We start from the raw sequence: 19,389 nt of genomic DNA on the forward strand, positions 1-19,389 counted from the left end.
GCTCGAACCCACCGCCCGCCACCTCCTCCAGCCGCCTCTGGCCGCCGTCCAGCCCCTGTTCGCCGCCCCGACAGCCACCTGAGCCGACCGCCGCTGCCCTCCACCGCCAGCTCCGCCCCACGCCTGAGCTCGAACCCACCGCCCGCCACCTCCTCCAGCCGCCTCTGGCCGCCGTCCAGCCCCTGTTCGCCGCCCCGACAGCCACCTGAGCCGCTCCCCCTGCCCCGTCAGCCCCTTGAACCACCTCCAGCAAGTCCTCTTCCTCCTCCGTACGCCGTCCTTCGCCGGCGAACTCCAAGACCCGTCGCTGTCGTGTCGTGCTCCGTCACAGTCCACCCCGCGTCGTCGCCACGCGCTATCGTATTGTGCTCCGTCACAGTCCGCCCCTCGTCGTCGACGAGCGTCGCCGAGATCCCGCAGCCCCTCGTCGGAGTTCCCCGACATCGCGCACCACTACGTCAGATCTGACCCGCGTCGCCAACGTCGACGTCGATTAGTTTGACAAAAACCCCGAGGCAAGATCCCGATACTCCTTTGACTTATCATTCAATTCTTAGATCCGCTCTGAATTAATCAGTTGCTTGCAAGATCCCTATTCTTGTTCAGCATAATTTTAGAATGATTACAAATTAATTATGCATACCCGAATAATTACTCGTTACAATACGGAACTGTCATGAACATATTGGACTGAGAACCATGACGTATAGAACTGTCGTGAACGAAACGGACTGTGGACAATAACATATGATCATTCACGTTGTAATACATATACTGTGATGACTTGTACTGATTTATTTGACGAACGATATTAAAATAATATTATGATAATAGATACTGTAAAGATAAAATAAGATAAAATTATTTTAGATTAATTTATAATTTTAAAGAATTTTATTGACAAAATAATCAATTTAAAATAATTACTATTTTGGTGAAAAATCATTTTAGAGTAATTATAATAAAACAATAGAATTTATTTGACAAAAGAATTATTTTAGAATAATTATAATTTAAAAGAATTTATTTTAGAATAAGTATATCAATTTAGAATAATTTTGGTAATTTAAGAAAGTTTTATAAAAGGAATCATTTTAAGACATTTATAAATATTTTTAAAGGATTTATTTTAGAAAAATGATTGTTATGGATTTTTCATGATTTATGTTCTTAATTTTAATTATGTGATATGATATGATCTTGTTGTATATGATTAGTTACATTTATTACTCTTTGTTATGCTTGAGAACCGTTAGAAATTCATGACTAGTGTGGTCTGGTGTGTCCTGTTTAAGACTTAGAACCCTGTGTATATGTTAGCTTAGAAAAACAAGAGAGTTGGGATGGGGAAGTTGATGTTCATGTGATCGGATAAGGCTGTTGATGTATCTTCCAGGCTCGCTCCCGTGGTTGGTGTCGCCACCGGGGTTGGTTTGTAGGACTAAAGTGAAGTGTGTACATCACTTTAGTCAGTGAAATCGTTTCGTCACTCGGGTTCTGTTTGAAGTTCGAACCAGGCAGAAAACGGTTTACGTGTAGTCCTCTTTATTTCGCTCGACGTACTACGTCTCGAGTTGTAGATTTTTAAGTATTAATTCCATCTAGTGTATAACCCTGTACTTGGATGATTATTCTGATCGCTAGCTGCATGATCGACTTGTTACTCGGTTGTTTCCCTTGGATTTATTATGATTATTCTATTCTAGTAGTAAATTATATTTAGACTTTCAATTGTATGTTTTCATTGTTATTACCATTATTGCATTGGTCGTACGACCGTTCTTTTCTCCCTTTTGGGATCTTGCCGTGTGCCTTGCACCCTGACGTACACCTGTTTCCTCTGGTGTACGTCAGATTTAGATGATGGACAGCTTCAGTTCGGAGTCGTACAGGAGCCAGATGATTCCCCACAGGAGTGCTCTATAGACCGAGCAGAAGAAGCCGAAGCTTAGTTATTGGTCCTCTATTTACTTATGTAGTACTTTATCCTTTAGTCTTTCGACGGGCTTAGTTAATTTGCAGTACTACCTTCTTATTTTGTCAGACTATGTATCTTCCTATTCTAGTTGAACTGTTTTGTAGTAAGGGCGTGTTTGACCCAAACTTTGTGTCTCGGATGATATTTCAGTTGTGATATGTATATTATTTTGAATTGTTTATTATATTCTCATTACTGTGATCGGGGACCTGTGCCTTCGTTTGTATTTCTTGACGCTTAGCGTATTAGATTGAGAAGACGGGGTCTAGCACTTATCTCTTCTCAGTTTAATACGTCGCGGGCTTGTTCACGTTCCGATTCCCCGGTATTTTGGGAAGCGGGGCGTGACACTGCCTGCATTTGCATGACTGCATATGTCTATAGATAGATATATACGCACTTGGAGGAATGCAGTGATGTGCTCTCTCCTCCTCAGTTCTCACTTAGTCATATTAACAATATTGTTGTTCATGTGTCCTACTTTTTAGAGTTTTTAATATCCCCAGGGCTTCTCCAGTGGGGAAAGTGGTGCAAGGAAAACGGAAACAGCAAAAATAGCAATGCAATATTTGGCTGCACTTGGAGGGGGCAGCGTAATAGAGAATGAAATTCTCCAAACCAATCCGATGTTTTAGATAATTTAATTTTGGAATGCACGTGATTGTTTTTGAAAAATTAAATAATGATATGTAACCAGGTGATTGAATTTGAAAAACAATCATGAGTATGAATATATTGTAATCTACACAAAAACAGAAATTAATTAAAAGCATGCAAAGCAAAAAAAAAAAAGAAACAGAGGAAAGATATCTGTTTCCTATTACCTCGATAGATGGGAGAACATGCAACAATCAAATCTTAAATCCTCTAAGTTCTGCATGAAAATTGAAGAAATTTCACCATTAAATCAAATACACAATATTTGTAAAGAATAATCATGAAATCATGAAAATAAAAAATAAACATACATGTTGAAGGAGATGAAGTTATTATGAAAATTATGTAATGTCTTGGTTTATATATAGACATGAGGTATTGCATGTGATAGGATAATAGTCATAATTAGAGTTTTATTAGGATTTGAATTTGGTTATTGGTGCTTCAAAATATCAATCGAGGATAAAGTCTCTTAGAAGTTATCACTATGGCTGAATTTGTAGAAATTATGGATATTAACTAATATCCAACTATATCCTAATATCCAACTATATCCCTATGTGAATTTGTAGAAATTATGGATATTAACTTTAGTATTCAAACAAAATATCTTATGGATATTAACTTTAGTATTCAAACAAAATTTCTATCTTCATTTGTATATGCTAAAGAAATTTTGGAACTATTACTCGTTGTTCTCTTGGTCATCCGCAACAACTTTCTTCACAGCAGAGTTTGAATAACAGCATCATTACAACTAATCGTGTTATCTAAATATATAACGTGTTAGTTCTCTTAGTTAATATCTAGATGGGCATCATTACAACTAATCGTGTTATCTAAATATATAACGTGTTAGTTCTCTTAGTTAATATCTAGATGGGGTGTTACATAATCGTGATTGTTTTCTAATTCAAACAACTTTCTTCATTTGTACACGGAAATTTCTATTTTCGTGTAGTGTATATAGTTATTAAAGTTAGTTCCAAAATAACAGCATCATTTCTCATCATTAAATTAAATTTAAAAATTAGAACTTGATTATAGATAGGATAGTTCAAACTTTATAGGGGTATATTTGTCTAAAAAAGATTTTTCCTAACTCGTGCTTTTAAAGGGAGTATGATCACAAGTTAATATTCTCAAGAACACACTGATTAATACGATATAAGTTTCTAGTATGTTAAAACTTTTAATTTCATTAATAATTATGATATTACACGCAACAAGAAATCTGTTACGTCAAATGATCAATATCTTTATGCTACCTCGTTAAAATTTATTACGCAAATTGATCGAAAGCATTGGAAATGATTAGTGATCTAATTAGTATTTAATTGCATAATAGTATTCAATCATATCATACTCCCTTTAAAAGTACGAGTTCGGTAAAAAAATTTCATGACCAATATTACCCTTAACTTTTTTCAAATATTATATTGTTATTCTAATCTATTCTAATTATCCTATCTTTTTTGAATTGGAAATTAAATATTTTATCATATTCATAATGTGACTTAACATGTTATTGGATAAAGGAGATACATTTGATATAATTCAAATTCTTTACTTATTTCACTTCGTGGAGAACTGCAAATATCCCCTACATAATTTATAATTTATAGAAAAATCTCTAAAGTTTCAAAAATTACAAACGAACACTCATAATTCAAAATTTATAAAAAACACCTTGAGAATTTATAACTCATTAGTAAGTAAATTGAAAACATATGAATTATAAATAGTCTATAAACAATTTATAATCTATAGAAAAGGCCTATAAATTTAAAAAAGTTGTAAAAAACCCTAAAAATCATAATTTACAAAAAAACGCCGTTAGTATTTCTAACTTATAGACACTAAAATGAATATAAAGAATTATTGACAATCCCTACAAAATTAAAAATTTTCCAAAAAAATGTTATGCTCCCTTTAAAGTATAGGTTTAGGAAAAACTTTTCATGATCAATATTACCTATAACTTTTTTGAAAAGAACACAACCAATTAAAAATCTATTAAATTTGAAATTTACAAAAAAACCTTAAAGTTTAGTATATTACAAATTACCCCTCCAAAGTTTGAAAATTTTCATTGATTTTATATAATTCCTTGATTTCAATGTAATATTTAATAGTTTTGTGTATTTATAAATTACAAAATTTTAGGGTGTTTTTTATAATTTTTAAAACTTTTGAGGGTGTTTCTTTTGTTGTTTTTAAAATTTTTATTGTGTTTTCAATGTAATGCATAGATACGTCAATTAATTATGATATTAACGAGTAAGTCATTGTTAAGATGTATTATGCCATAGTTAAGTGTGCACATCACTATTCCTAGACAATACAATTATATATGCCAAAAATTTTAGACAATCTATATAGTGGCTAATAGGATTTTAATTTTAATGTACTATTTTTTATAAATTATATTTAATGTGAATCTACCATATAATTTTAATATGTTTGATTGATTGACTATATAGGTATATAGATCACATATTACTTTATTTTCTCACATGAATTAACATTAGGCGCTTAATAATTTAAATTATTACTTCTAAATTTAATATAAAGAGGAGCTCTAATAACATTTATTTATTTACCTAGAGGAGAATACAATCTTAATTCTTATTTTTTACTTGAGATTTGTTCGATAGTTGTGCGTATCAAATTAGTAATTATAGTAATAATTATTTATGATTAAATTAGGATGATTGTAATTGGTCACTCACTATGGAATTTCTATGAATATATATACTTTACTTTTTATAGTTATCTACATTGCCTATGTATATTTTATAAATTAGTTGTTAATTTAACATATTAAATTATTTTTCTTTTGTAGAAATTTTTTCTTTGACTTTTGAATTGTGTAATCACTATATCACCATTCTAGCGTAGAAATGACCTCACTCTAAATGGCTTCAAACTAATATTTGAGTTGAATTGAAGTATATACTATTGCTACTATGTGTATATATTTTTAAAAAAAAATCATGTCGATATTTTTTTTACAAAAAAGAATATTCTAACATCTGATATTGTACAAACTAAATATAACCAATTGAGTGATTAGTAAAAGAGACCTTACATCAGAAAAGCGTGAATAATAAGATAAAGAGGAAAGATAATGGTATTGCCAACAATCTATATACTATTACTAAAAGTTGTTACCCTTCAATTCGCCACTTGGCAAAAATGCCACTTGGCAAAAATGACCCATATCATTTTAAACAACACTTCGCAAACATATCAATTGCTATCTTCTTGCAAGTGCCACTTATCAAGTTTCTACAAAAGTTCTCCATATTAAATTTGAAATAAAAAATAAAAAATAAAAAGTTCTCCTTGAGATTTGAACTAAGGGGGTGTTTGGTTCAATTTCTAGAAATTATATAAAATGTTTTCCACTTAAAATATGATTTCCTTGTTTCTTAAAAAAATTATAGGAAAAGTTTTGAGAAATCAAAAAGTACAAATTTCCTTGTTTTTTGTACTTTGCTTGTTTGGTTCAAAACAAGAAAATGGCCTATAACTTTATAGAAAATAACAAGATTTGGTAGGTTTTTAATTAAATATGGTATGTGTCAGATTTCTGGTGATTTCCTCTCATTTTGAGAGGAAATCGCTTTTTGTAAAATTTGGTATGTTTTGATATTTTATAGAAAATATTTCTGTAAATTTTTTGTTGAACTAAACACAATTTACCGAAATCTCTGAAAAATTTTTAATTATAAATTTGCCATTGTCAGATGTTTTGAGAAAGTTTTCTCAAAAAGTGTGCAACCAAACAGCCCCTAACTCTCCCTGCCTTTTTAATTTTCCAAACAAGATGCTTCGTAAACTGTTTGAACGCTTCGTAAACTGTTTGAACTGTTTGTATTTTTTTACTACATTAATTTTTGTATATTAAACAAATCCGTGCATCGCACGGGCCTGAAACTAGTAATACTAATAGCAAACTACAATGTAAAGTTAACCTATTTTGTGGACTCCAACTATTGGCTATAAACATCGAGGTTTTCATATATATACTTTATAATTTATTAAAAAGGGTTATATAACCTTATATAATAAAATTGATTTAATATTGAATAGTAATAATATCATTATTAGGAAAAAAATTTTGTGAACCAGTATGTGCTTTACGATATATATATGCACTCCAAATTCTTGTGTCTTTTATAGAGTCAAAAAGTTTGAATACGAGCCTCTAACATTTTGCTCTCATAAGAGCAAAATTTATTTAGCAGATGTGGATATTTGAGATAAGTTATATGTCCTATATATAATACAATTGTCCTAGGCAAGTGAGTTATAATAGCATTTTCATTCACATCGTTTGGGGCAAGATTTGATAGAGATCTTGCATCAAAGAAAAAATTATATTCAGAGCACATGGCTAAATATATCATAATCTCACCGCCCTAATTTTATAAAAAAATAAGTATTTATACTTTCAATTTTACTTCTATGATAAGGAGAATGAGCTATAAAATTGAATGTGAATATTAGATAATATAAATATGAGTGATATCACAACTAAAAGTTAACGTGAATATGAGCTAAACTACAACTAAAAGTTTAATGAACATATCGCAAGTAAATTTGTATGCAAAATTCCTTTGCGAATTGAATGATCACCCATCTTTTGAAGACTTCAAGATACTAATAAACGGAGATGTTGTACTAGATCAATGTGTTTATAACTGACAAATAGTAGATCAAGTGGTCACAGTCTGAGTTGAAGAAAACAATGATAGTATTTTATTTGAGAGAGAAATTATTAAGTTGATGATCAATCATACACAAAACTTTGCTTTCTTTTTTATTTTTATTCAATTTTTATCAATTTAAATAATCATCATATTCAACCACGTACATCTCCACTAGTAATTAAAATGTATGTATGAATATCCAATTGAATGATAAATACAAGGACCAAGGAAACGATTTAATTAACCCTGCAATATAATGGGCATATAACAAAAACCTCGTAATTATTAGATGAAATTGAGTTGCAATGCAGATGGTAGATATAATTTTATTTATTTATTAGATGAAATTGAGTAATTCTCTTCTCCTCGTCAAAAACCTAGCCGCCTGTTTCAGTCAAACGATGGAGTCTTCAACTAAGGAAGAAGAAACCCTAGACAAATCCTCAATTTCAACAGTAGAAAAAAGCGCCGATGGCATCAAAGAACAGGATAAAGATGAAGACTTTCACTCTCTTTTGATCCCCGATCCCAATTCTCTTCCCTCAATTCCTCCTTCTGCCGTTGAATCCAACTTCGTCCGTTACTACGCCACAGGTACGCCTGAAACCCTAACTCAAACCCACAAAATAACTTTCTTTTTGTTTCCAGAATGGGTCAAGTGCACTTTAATGCCCTAAAGTTTCACTCTTTTTTTTTAAACTTCGATATGCTGATGAAAAGTTTTTTGAGTTTGGGAAGATTAGCAGCAAACTTAGGTCTGTCGGGCCATTATATTATCAAATTCACCTCAGTTTGAAAACATTTTGGTACCATATTGTCAAATAAGCACTTCAGGATATCAAAGTTAAAAGATGGTGATACTTTAGGCATTGATGTGCATATAAGCCTTTCAAAGTAGGTAAATTTACTCTAATTAGATCCCTCCATTTTTCCATAGATTTTATCAAGCCTGGACACGATCAGTATATCTATCGCCATGCCAATGGGTAGCTACACAAAATTGTTTGTTATCTATTGTTTTAAACTTCAGTTTATTTCATTTTATGTAATTTGTTGGATGTAATATTAGATTATGTGTGGTTGGTTTGGCTCCTACACATGTGGCTTTTAAGGAGGAAGGAGGGATCACAGCCGTCGATTTCAATGTGGGAAAGTCCGATCGGAGTGAGATTAAAGTCACTGGAAAGAGGAAGAGGGTAATCCCGAGATTCTTGATTTTAATATTAAAGAAAGCAATTTTACTGGCTGATTGTTAATGTGGATATTGATTTTCTTTTGTAGAATGCTCAGCATTTGGAATCCAATTCAGCTTTGTGCAAGGTTTCCAATAGTAGTGCTTTCTATGTAGTGAGGTTGTGCAAAAGATGATACTTGTTTGATTTTTATCTGTGATTTTTGAAGATTTTGAAATCACAGGCTTTCTGTGATTGCCTGTTGCAGGTGTTGTGTGAAAGGTTCTCTTTTGGAGGTTAATGATAGGCTGATAAAGCAGCCCGACTTGCTTAACTCCTCGGCATCGGTGAGTATAGATCATCTCCGTAAATAAATGGTACACTGCTGTAGTTACTTGCTTTCAGTATATTAAGAAATTTCATGTTTATATGTGATGGAGGATGATATAGGTATGGTACGTTTGACAAGAATCCTGATATTTCCTGGAAAAATCATTTTTAGAAATGTGCAAATGAGTGTTGATGTAGGATAATGTATTTGGTAGTACTAAGAGCACATTTGACAATAACCTTGATAGTTTCTTGACAATCGTTTTCGGAATTGCACAATTGACTGTCAATGTTGGATCATGTACTAGGCAGCACTAAGAGTACATTTCAAACGAATCATGATAGTTTCTGAACCATCTATTTTTTTTCTGGGTGGGTAAGTTTGTTATTGGTTGTATTTCCTCAAATGGACTTTTTGCTTTTTTGGTTTGTAGCTCAGGATTCTAGTGATCATATTACTCGTTGTGAATGGACCTATGCATATATGAGTCCTAAGATGTTATACCATATTGTTATAGCATGTGACATACTCTAAACTTCATTGCGAATAATATGGAAGTTTCTATTTGAGAAGTCATTGCATACTCATCAATACAAGTGCTCGTGTGTGTGTGTGTCTATATATATATATATATAGTAGTGGTAGTCTGGTTTCCTAATTATCTTCCCATTATTTGGTTGATGGTCCGAGAATCGTTCAGTGATTTTAATCTTGTGTTCTTGTCCTTACAACTAGGTAAAAATGCTTTCACAATATGATCTATTTCTAACTAGGTTTCAGGAACTTTTCATGCTATACTTGTTAGTGGTTTTGCGCACTACATGACACCTGCATTCTCGAATACTTAAGGTTTTCCAAGTAAAAAATATTTTTTAAAGAAAAAATAATTTCAGGTATGAAGAATAGTTTTCTCTTAACTTTATTTAAATCATAAATCCATCAATGTAGTGAAGAATTGAGTTCTTGAATAATTGTACAGTTGGAACCTTTTGAATTGCCTGGGTTTGTAAAAAGCATAAATGATGGTGAACTACAAGATATAGATTCTTGATAGAATTTATTTGGATCAAATAAAATGAAAATACAAATAATAAAAGTGCATTCATCATTTAAGAATAGGAAAAGATACAAATGTGGGCCTCACAATGGGCACCTCACATGCCTAATACTAGCTGCAATTCAAATGCAAATTTCTCACAAACATTTTTCTCTCCTCCATCTCAGATGAAAAAGTACAATCGTTATTTATAGAACTAAAACAAAATTCTAATCCTAACTAATAGATAAAATCAAATCACTCATCATAATAAAATATCATAATAAAATAAAGGATTCATTCCCAACTAAATAACAAACTCAATCCTAACTAAAGATCTCTACCAAAAGAAAAATCAAATCCTTAATAAGAAATCCTAATCCAGTCACATCAAATCTTTTTACCAGATTCAGATCTGAATCTGTCTAGCATCAATAAGGATTTTCATTTTGGATGTAACTTTGTGGGATTGAGTTTGTTGTCCGAATTGCAAAGATCATTTTATAATCTAATGATCTTGTTTGGATGCCACATTAAATCAAACAAGTCATGACTTTTTATCAAAAGAGGAACTTCTTAACCAAGAGAGATCTTTTGAAATGGAGTAAGGAGTGTTATCTTCTTTCTAATCCAATAGATTTAGATAATCTCTTACATTTCAATCCTTAGAAGTTTAATTTAATTTTGACGGGAAAACAAAGCTGACATTCAAGTTTAATGAAAATTTAATGGAAGCGGTCTATCTGGACCCAAAAAAAAAAAAAAAAAAATCTAAAAAAGAACAAATCAGAACGCTGAAATTTATGTCCAGTGTGCATGTGTAGAAAAACAATTGTAAGTTTGTAACTGGAGCTAAAGTGACAAATTAGGTAATGTCCATCCATTTCAGAGATAACAATGAGACTCAAAATTTTGTAGCTTATGTTAAATTTTGTCTTCATCAATTGATGGATCAAAAACTTGGTTAAGTATTGGGTATGCTTATGTTTCTATTTTTGCTGGGGAAAACTGAAGTTGGTAAAACTTCAGGAAGAATGTATATCTTGGAGCCGTGCACCATAGCTAACCTCATTTAAATGGGAAACAGCATCGAAAATGATGACGATGACCTTGGAAACCAATATTAGTGTTATCTTTCTATTTTGCTCTTGGATTTTCTTACCTTTCTCTCTTGTCTTCAAAGCCAAGAGGGAGAATGACGGTAAGATGAAAATAGGAGGTATGGGGGTAGTGAAAAATGAATGACCAAATAAGCTTACATCTAAACTTGAAATTTGATTGCTTACTGGAAGCTTTAGGTTTTACCTTTCTCGAGCGTTCTGTTTGCATTTTGATCTTTAGTGCTATGTTTCAGATATATAACTGAAAGGCCTAATGAGATGTTGAACTTCCTCTTTTTTTTCCAAGATTGTTTCTACACCATTCATTCTATTTGAAAGCCACCTTGATTACTGTTAACTAGCAATGCATAAAATTAACATTAAGATATATCTAGTCCTATGTAAAAAAAAAAAAAAAAACTAATATGTTCTGTTTAGACATGCTCCTAAGAATGCTTACCTTGTGTAATGCTCTGATCCTCAAAATTTTGACATGCTCCTAAAAATGCTTACCTTGCGTGATTATGTACGGTCTCTGCTTTATTCAGAACCTTTACACTTGTGTTGCCTATCCTTGTTTTATGGGGTAAAGGCCATTATTCTCATGAAAAGTTCCCTCTTCAGGCTACTCTATAGCTTGTATGGTGGGAAGTAATAAACAGTTTTAACTATATATGCTCATGCAAGAGGCAAACTGCAAAACTGAATGGCCAAATGCACAATAATACGCCTCATCTTATGACTATTGTAGAAGGCTACAGTAACCGGGTCTGTTTGATGCAAAAATGTCTAGCCAGAAGTAGAAGTTTGTTTGTGTTTAAATGGAATCAACTTTGTAGAAGCTAATTTGCTATTGATTAATGTCAAGTGGCTAAATTTTTGATGGGTGTGCTTTGAAATATGTCCCATATCCAACTGGTGTTGTTGCTTGCGCTCCAATTTATTTGTGCAAGAAACCTTTTGAAAGTGTAGCCTTCTGACCTTGTAAACACATCTGGGGACCTTGTAGTTTGTTTCCTCATCGCCTTACCATTCACTATTGCAGTCACCAGCTTTTCTTATGTACTACTACATTTTTTGTCCATTCTTTTTTGTTTTAATTTATTTTCACTGCTTCAAACAGAATTTTCAATTCAAGCTATTGCTTTGAGGTTGTCTGAAAAGTTCGACACTTGTTTCAAAGAACTTTTTCTAGGATCTTGAAGATGCATTGTATTAAAATATTTGTTTAACATTCTACTTTATTTTTAGGAAGTAGATCCTCAAGTTTCACTGAGCTCTACTGGAATCACTTTTATCTGCTAATGTGATGAATGCATGATTTGTAATGTTAACTTTATGATTTAAATTTTTTTCCTAAATCCTAAGCATTAATAGTGCCGACATCTCTGGCTTTTAAATATTTTAGTTTCCATTCACATGATCTTTCAGTTGGTAGGTAATAGGTGACTTTGAACTTATTGTCATAACATCTTCTATGGGGGTGAGAGTTTCTCTTAAATTGCAGGTTGAACAGCACGCTGAAATAGGTAGCAAAGCCCGTTTATATGAATTTCTTGTTAAATGACAACTATGATCAGTTTTATGGACTGTTTAAAAACCAGATACAACCTTAAGTAATAATCCTAGTGAGAGGTTAAGTGTTAACAAGAAAAGAAAAAGGGAATGTGAAAAAGTACCCCCCTTAAGAACTTTCATGAGCATGTGTTACCCTACTAATTTATAATTGTCCTGTTACAGGCAGCTCGAGAAGGATATATTGCAATTATTATGCCAAAACCAACAGATTGGCTCAAGATCAAAGATTCATTGTTGACCCATGAAGGCTATCATAAACTGAGAGGTCTTCTAAATTAGCAGGAGGTAATTCCTTCTGTTTGAAATGGTCACTTTCTTGCTCAATGATACTTGAAAATCTGAAATAACCTTGTAAATGTGAAATTTCACTAAGAAGTATGATATCCTTGTATTCATAGCTAGGGAGAACTTTTTTTTTCTTGTTTTATGTTATGCTTAGAGGAAATCACGAGGAACTATAATTATACTCTCATCAGGGATGGATCCAGAAAATAATTTCTATAGTGGACACATATTCAATTATATGTATAAACTAATAACATATAAAATATAAGTTTTACTAACAAAAAACTTATTTATACAACAATCACAAAGTTCTCAACACAATACTTTTCACCATCATTTTCACACAATATATGATATTTTTCATTTTCATCACCAAAACTAACAAAATACTCTAGTTACAAACAATATTCCTTCATAGAATCATAATTGTTCCCTACGTGGTCTCATATGTTGTTATCTTTGTGTGATTTTCTCATTTTCCATACCATTAAATATGTCTTTCTTAATCTACGTAACTAAATAATCATTCGACCCAACGTTTAAAAAAGTGGAAGCGCAAGGTGAAGCGTTATATCGTTTAATGAAGCAAAGCGTAAGCTTCAAAGCGTGAGGCGCAAGTCTTATGAGTTTAAGTATTTTAATTTTAAAGTTCGTAAAAAGTATGAACATATAATATATAATGGTATGATAATTTACAAATAGATACATTCATGTCCTGGTTAGTAAATAAGAATTAAATATGTAAAATATTGATGCGAATCATAATAAACTAATTGGCATGCATAACTTATTTATCTTATTTACACTCACATGGTCATATTGAAGATACATAAGGCCATTCTAATGTTAGTTAAAAATATTTGTATATCCTCCTGTCTAAAGCGTGGGCTTCATAAGAGAAACGCTTCATGAAGCACGAAGCACACACTTTATTTATGCTTTAAGCAGTGAGGCGTAAGCTTCAAGGGATAAATAGTTTCTCACTTGAGTTTCGAAGTATTTACTCTTTAAAAGTTGTAAAGTGAGTTTCAAAAAAGCTTTTTCAAACATTGATTCGACCATTCATATCTTTTATGATTCCACATTCAATTCTCTATGATTTTCATTGCAGAGAAAGTTCTTTCAATAGTTGTCATTGCTAATGGTAATATCAAAGCTAACGTCACAAGTAAATATACCAATGGATATGCAACATGCTTCTTTGTCTTGAGTTTGAGTAGTTGGTTGAAAGATATGGATGGCTAAATTCAAAATATGAAGATTTGGGGGATTAATTTCTAAGCACAAGTTTGAGGAAGTAATTTCAAAATATCTAGATTTGGGGGAAAAATTTAAAAAAAAAAAAAAAAAAAAAAAATTGGGGGACTAATATCAACATAAGAGAGAATGAGAAATTTGAGTTTTAATTGGAATATGTTTGTGCCATTAGGTGGGTTGGGTTCAATGTGTTGGGGGCCCTGTTAGAATTTTATGGGGACACCTCATTGAGTAGGAGACAACTGTTAATTTCCTTATAAAATATATGGGGGCATTGTCATCCAGTGCCCCCAATGTAGATCCATCATTGCCCTCATAGGATTAACTAGTCTCATTTCCCTAAACTTTTCTCGCATTTTGCTCAGTTGTATATGCGTTGTATATGGTCACTCTATCTTGTATAATAAAAAATTTGCCTTATTTTGTTCCAACTCCATATAATATTTACAATAACGTTATAAGAGCTACAACATAAAGGAATTTTTGACGTACTTTTTGAAACAAATACCTTTATGCCTCGTTTGGTATGCGGCAAGGGAATGAAATGCTCATTCCCACTTCCTATTCTCGCATACCAAACATAATAAGATTTTTGAAGTTGGAATGCTTATTTCCTGGTAATATCCATTCCTACTTTATGTGGGAAAGAGCATTCCCATTGAGTTGGTAAGAAATGAGCATTCCTAGTTAAGTAGAAACCAAAATAATTACATAATTTTTTGTCCCATCCAGTACGAAAACAATCTTAAAAAATTGCATCCCATTGACTACGCGACGACTCGTACATTTAAAAATTACTACTTATATCAATTGTCAGATCACCTTGTATACTGACTAGACTTGATTAAATTGAATATAGAGTTAATATCAAGAGATGTTATTTAAATTTGTGAGCATTTTGATTAAAATTTGATGTGATTGTCTAAGGCACTTTGCTCATTCACACAATTATGCGATGAAATAATTGGAACCGTGGGATAAAAAGATCATCATGCTAAAATTTATTCTCTTCACTAAGCATATAGTGACGATAGTAACATATTAGTTGTTGGAATAGACAGTGGGCATGTAGTATTAGAAGTTAGAATGTCATATTTGTTTTAATCTACAAACTAGTCTTGTGCCCGCGCAATGCTGCGGGATTTTTTAAGGCGCCTTTTTAATGGAGAAGAAGATGATTCTAGACATAATTATTTATTAACAAATATAAGAACAATTTTTATTATTAAGACAATCCTCTTACCATCATTGTTTTCTTTTAGCCATTAGTAGTTGATTCATGATTTAAATTTATTAAATAAATTATATTCATTATAACGAAGGACAAAGAAGAATCAAGAAAGAGAATTGAAGCGAAATAAAATCCCCAGTTAAAAATATATATGATAGTTTGAAATCAAGTTAATGATAGTTAGAAATCAACTTACTTTTGACTTCACGTTATCATTGCTAATAATAGAAAGCTTCTTTCCGCCATAGAAATAGAAAAGGGAACCAAATGAAACATGTTGCTATGGGCCTATTAGAGAAAATGAGATTATGTATATACATAATAGAGGGAGGGGGTTACGCAATGAGATATGAATGGTCCATGAAATTGATAGAATTAACAAGTGTTAAAAAATTGAAGGGTTTTTAATAGATGTGGTAGAGATAAAGAGTTTAGTTGTTAATTATTTATTAATTATATTTAATGAGTAATAAATAGGTTGAAAAAGGAAGGAGAAAAATCTAAAAAAACAAAAATAAAACCAAAATAATCATAAGTTGCCAAGTGGCAGTTTAGGGCCTTACTTCAGTATATAGATAGATATGCTATTTTAATTCCATTGTTAGATTTTAAATATAACAAAAGTAATGATTAATCTAAAATGTAATTATTTCTATCAAAAAATAATTTCTATGAAAAATATTTCTCGATGAGTAAGTCAACAAGAATGAAATAGTCGATGAGGTGGTGATGGATAATAGAATATCATCGGGAAAAGTCGGATGAAAGAACACTGATCTGCTAAACAGTGTCAATTAGTATCACTGACGAGTACTTTTCTCTTTTTCTTTTAAACACAAGATAAACTAGGATATAACTAAGTTAGAGATAGAAGATAGGTAGTTATACTGGATTCACTCACCCCATCTAACCTCTGAAAATGATAGAAAGGGCCGGTTTCACACACGCACGCTAATCAAAACACAATGGCTTCATGCCTTTGAGGGGTCACTCCACAACTTTAAAACTAAATTTTATTAGTCATTGTCTATCTCCAAAAGGGAGATGTTACATCTTATTTATAAAAAAAACCTTAATACTAAAAATTATATCAAATCACTGAAATCTTATCTAATAAAATTGAAAATCATCATAACCAAATAATTAACAAAAATATCTGAAAAGATAAAACCGCAAACTGCCAATCCCTATCAACTACAATGTAATGTACTATAATAAGATGAAACAAAATCTCAACTACATTACTAAACAGAACCAACCTTCATAAAACTTATTTCTAAGAAATGAAATTGAGTCATTATTAGTTTTTTTATATTTTTAAAATTCTATGTTGTAAGGGCATTACCAGAAAACAACATTTCATTCTCACTTGCGAACAAATGATACCAAACATGGTAACGCGAATGAGATTGTTATTCCCACTTCATCCTCTAATCGCGCCCAAACATGAGAATGAGAATGACCATTCCATTCCCACATATATTCCGTTTCATCCTCTGGCCCATTCCATTCTCACTTGATATGATTCTTGCGTACCAAAAAGGCATTCTAGAAGAAAAACATACTTTCCCTTTTTTAAACACTAGGAACATTGTTTACAGTCATAAAGCGTAGAAGATGTTTACTCAGGGCAATATGGTTTTGTTTTAAAGGAATAGCTGCCTTGAATCATGTTTCTTTGGTGTAGCTATATTAGTTTTGGGTTAATTAATGATGATATTCCCCAAATTACTTCTGTTCTCTATTATTGTATATTCCTGTAACACCAAGATCACGACGTACTGAAGTTAGTATTGTATTGTATCTTATTATTTTCTATCTGAGTATTTTAAGCTGTTGAATAAATGAAGAATTTGAACGGTTCACTAGCATCGGATCCAAAATGAAGATGACAGTTGTAAATTGCATCCCTTCTGTCCTTATATATCACTTCTCCTAATTATCTGCAACTCATTCATCAGATTTTTGTCTCTGCTTATGCTCACACCTGGCTTTCCTTTGTACCCTCCTTTCTGGTTTCCCTCTGTTTTGGAAAGCATGTTAACATGTCTTCTTTAAGTTGACGATCCGTACACCGATGTCCTTTATGGTATTAGGACTCTTAACTGCATTACTATCCTTGTCTTTGTCACCTCTGCACAAGGCCGGCGCTAGCATACAGGTTGAACTCAGGAATTGTTCTAGGAACTTGATACAGGTGGAGAGTTAATTTTGGAGAGTTAATTATCATCTGGCATGGATCTTATTGTTTTCTTTTGGAGAGTTAATTATCATCTGTCATTCTTGTGGAATTTTGTTACTGTTCTTGAAGTTTATGATAGTTGCAGGTGGCTTCTTCCTTTGTCCTATCATCTTCGGGCACTAACAGGATTTGGTTTAGTTGTTACAGTTGTTATCAAATACTTAAAAACTATACAATAAATCCCTGGTGTTCTGTCTGCATGCTACTTACTGGATATGTCAGGCTTCTTACTTCATTAGGGTCTAAGTTGATATGCAATTCAAATTTTGCTCAATCCCTTTCAAGAGCTCTCTCGACTTGAGTTGATGTTTCCGTATTTGACTCCATCTTGTCTTGAAGGCATATGTGATATAGAATATGTGTATTCTTATTTCTTCTTATGGATGTATAATCTAGCTTCAATATAGGATTGCCCAAAAATATCCGTATCCGAGGAAATATCCATGTCCATATCTCTCCACTAAATTCTATAACAGATTGTATATGGTCACTGATACAGATATATAGTGAAATGTCCGGATTTGTATCCGAAATTTCTGAATTGGTCATACATTTGCTATAGTTTTAATCCTTGGTTTAATGGATTTAACATTAATTTCAATGATCAAGATATCTAATCTTTTAGCTTTTCAGATATAACGAGCATATTAATGAACACTTTTGTATCATATAAACTATGTATTTTTAAATATTTTATGGTTTTCTCATATCCGTTTTGTATCCGCATGTAATATATCCGCATGTGTATTCGTATCCATATCCAATTTTAGCGGATATGGACGCAAGTTTTCTTTACTGAGGTATATCCGATATCCATATCCGTATCCGTATCCGTGATTGGTAAGCGGATATGTATATGGTAAGTATCATATCTGAACCTTATCCAAACTGAATGCATCCCTCAATAGTCATTTCCCTAAAACTTTGTAAATTGACTCCATCTTGTCTGGAAGGCATGTGTGACACGTGATGTGTACTTTGTGGGTTTTCTTCTTCTTCTTCTTCTTCTTATGGATGTGTAATCTAGCTTCAGGAATCATTTCCATGGAAGTTGATTCCTTGTTATTTATGCGGGATGCATTGATTCATATTTGTGGCCTCGTCCAGGTGCAGGGTTTGTATTATCAGTTGTATGAGGACGACAGCAAGCTCATGGTTACACATGCTGCAGCTCTGGATAAGGAAAAGAAGACAGCAAAATGAATATGTTAAAAATGGATTTGTTAACTGCTCATCACGTTCCATGGAATAAAATCAAAATTTTTATCCAAGCCATTTAAGACTTGGGCCACCGAGCTTCCTTCATGCGTGCGCAATAAATCTTGACCTAAGTTACGTTCAGAGGGGCGGTATTTTGAGTTGTATATTTATTTGTGGCATTTTTTGTGATATTCTTCTCATTATGTACTTCAGTGAGAAAGATGCAGGAAATTGTATTGGAGCTTAGCATCTACAAAGTGAGTTATTAGAGTTCTTTTGTCGCCTTGGAGCCTATGTAAACGTTGATCATGCTTTATTAGAGCTGCTAACGTAGTTCAAAGATACTGGATAAAAATTACTTAACTTAGATAACTCGGCCACGTATCAGTATATGCTTTATGGCTCGGCAATACATTCCTCGGTCAAACTCTATCACCTCGTTAGGGAGATCTTTTACTCTAGTACGAAGGAATTCTTGAGGGAGATTACTCTCAGATCTAGTAAGCATTACAAGATCAAACCCTTAAACCGTGGTCAACAAATCAACAAAGAGAGAATAGACGATAAAATCTGCTTCCAAGAGCTACAAGAGCAAAAGATTTTA

The 19,389-nt window shown here is 32.5% G+C and overlaps 1 protein-coding gene across 1 annotated transcript; it reads left to right on the forward strand.

The window, feature by feature from the left end:
- Positions 7,645 to 19,127, forward strand: LOC109849522 (protein Simiate). The gene is made up of 7 exons (XM_020419369.1): positions 7,645 to 7,947; positions 8,291 to 8,339; positions 8,423 to 8,549; positions 8,635 to 8,705; positions 8,794 to 8,872; positions 12,733 to 12,855; positions 18,693 to 19,127. The coding sequence occupies exons 1-6, from the start codon at positions 7,695 to 7,697 to the stop codon at positions 12,847 to 12,849; spliced, it is 696 nt and encodes a 231-aa protein (XP_020274958.1). The 5' UTR covers positions 7,645 to 7,694; the 3' UTR covers positions 12,850 to 12,855; positions 18,693 to 19,127.

The sequence above is a fragment of the Asparagus officinalis genome, chromosome 7 (genome assembly GCF_001876935.1).
Source record: "Asparagus officinalis chromosome 7, Aspof.V1, whole genome shotgun sequence".
Lineage (NCBI taxonomy): Eukaryota > Viridiplantae > Streptophyta > Magnoliopsida > Asparagales > Asparagaceae > Asparagus > Asparagus officinalis.

Bases quoted from the DNA above. Each gene is read 5' to 3' on its own strand.
- LOC109849522 (XM_020419369.1), top strand. From the start codon at position 7,695: ATGAAATTGAGTAATTCTCTTCTCCTCGTCAAAAACCTAGCCGCCTGT. The intron at 8,706-8,793 runs GTTGTGCAAAAG...TGCCTGTTGCAG, and splicing joins AGTGCTTTCTATGTAGTGAG to GTGTTGTGTGAAAGGTTCTC. The intron at 8,873-12,732 runs GTGAGTATAGAT...GTCCTGTTACAG, and splicing joins TGCTTAACTCCTCGGCATCG to GCAGCTCGAGAAGGATATAT.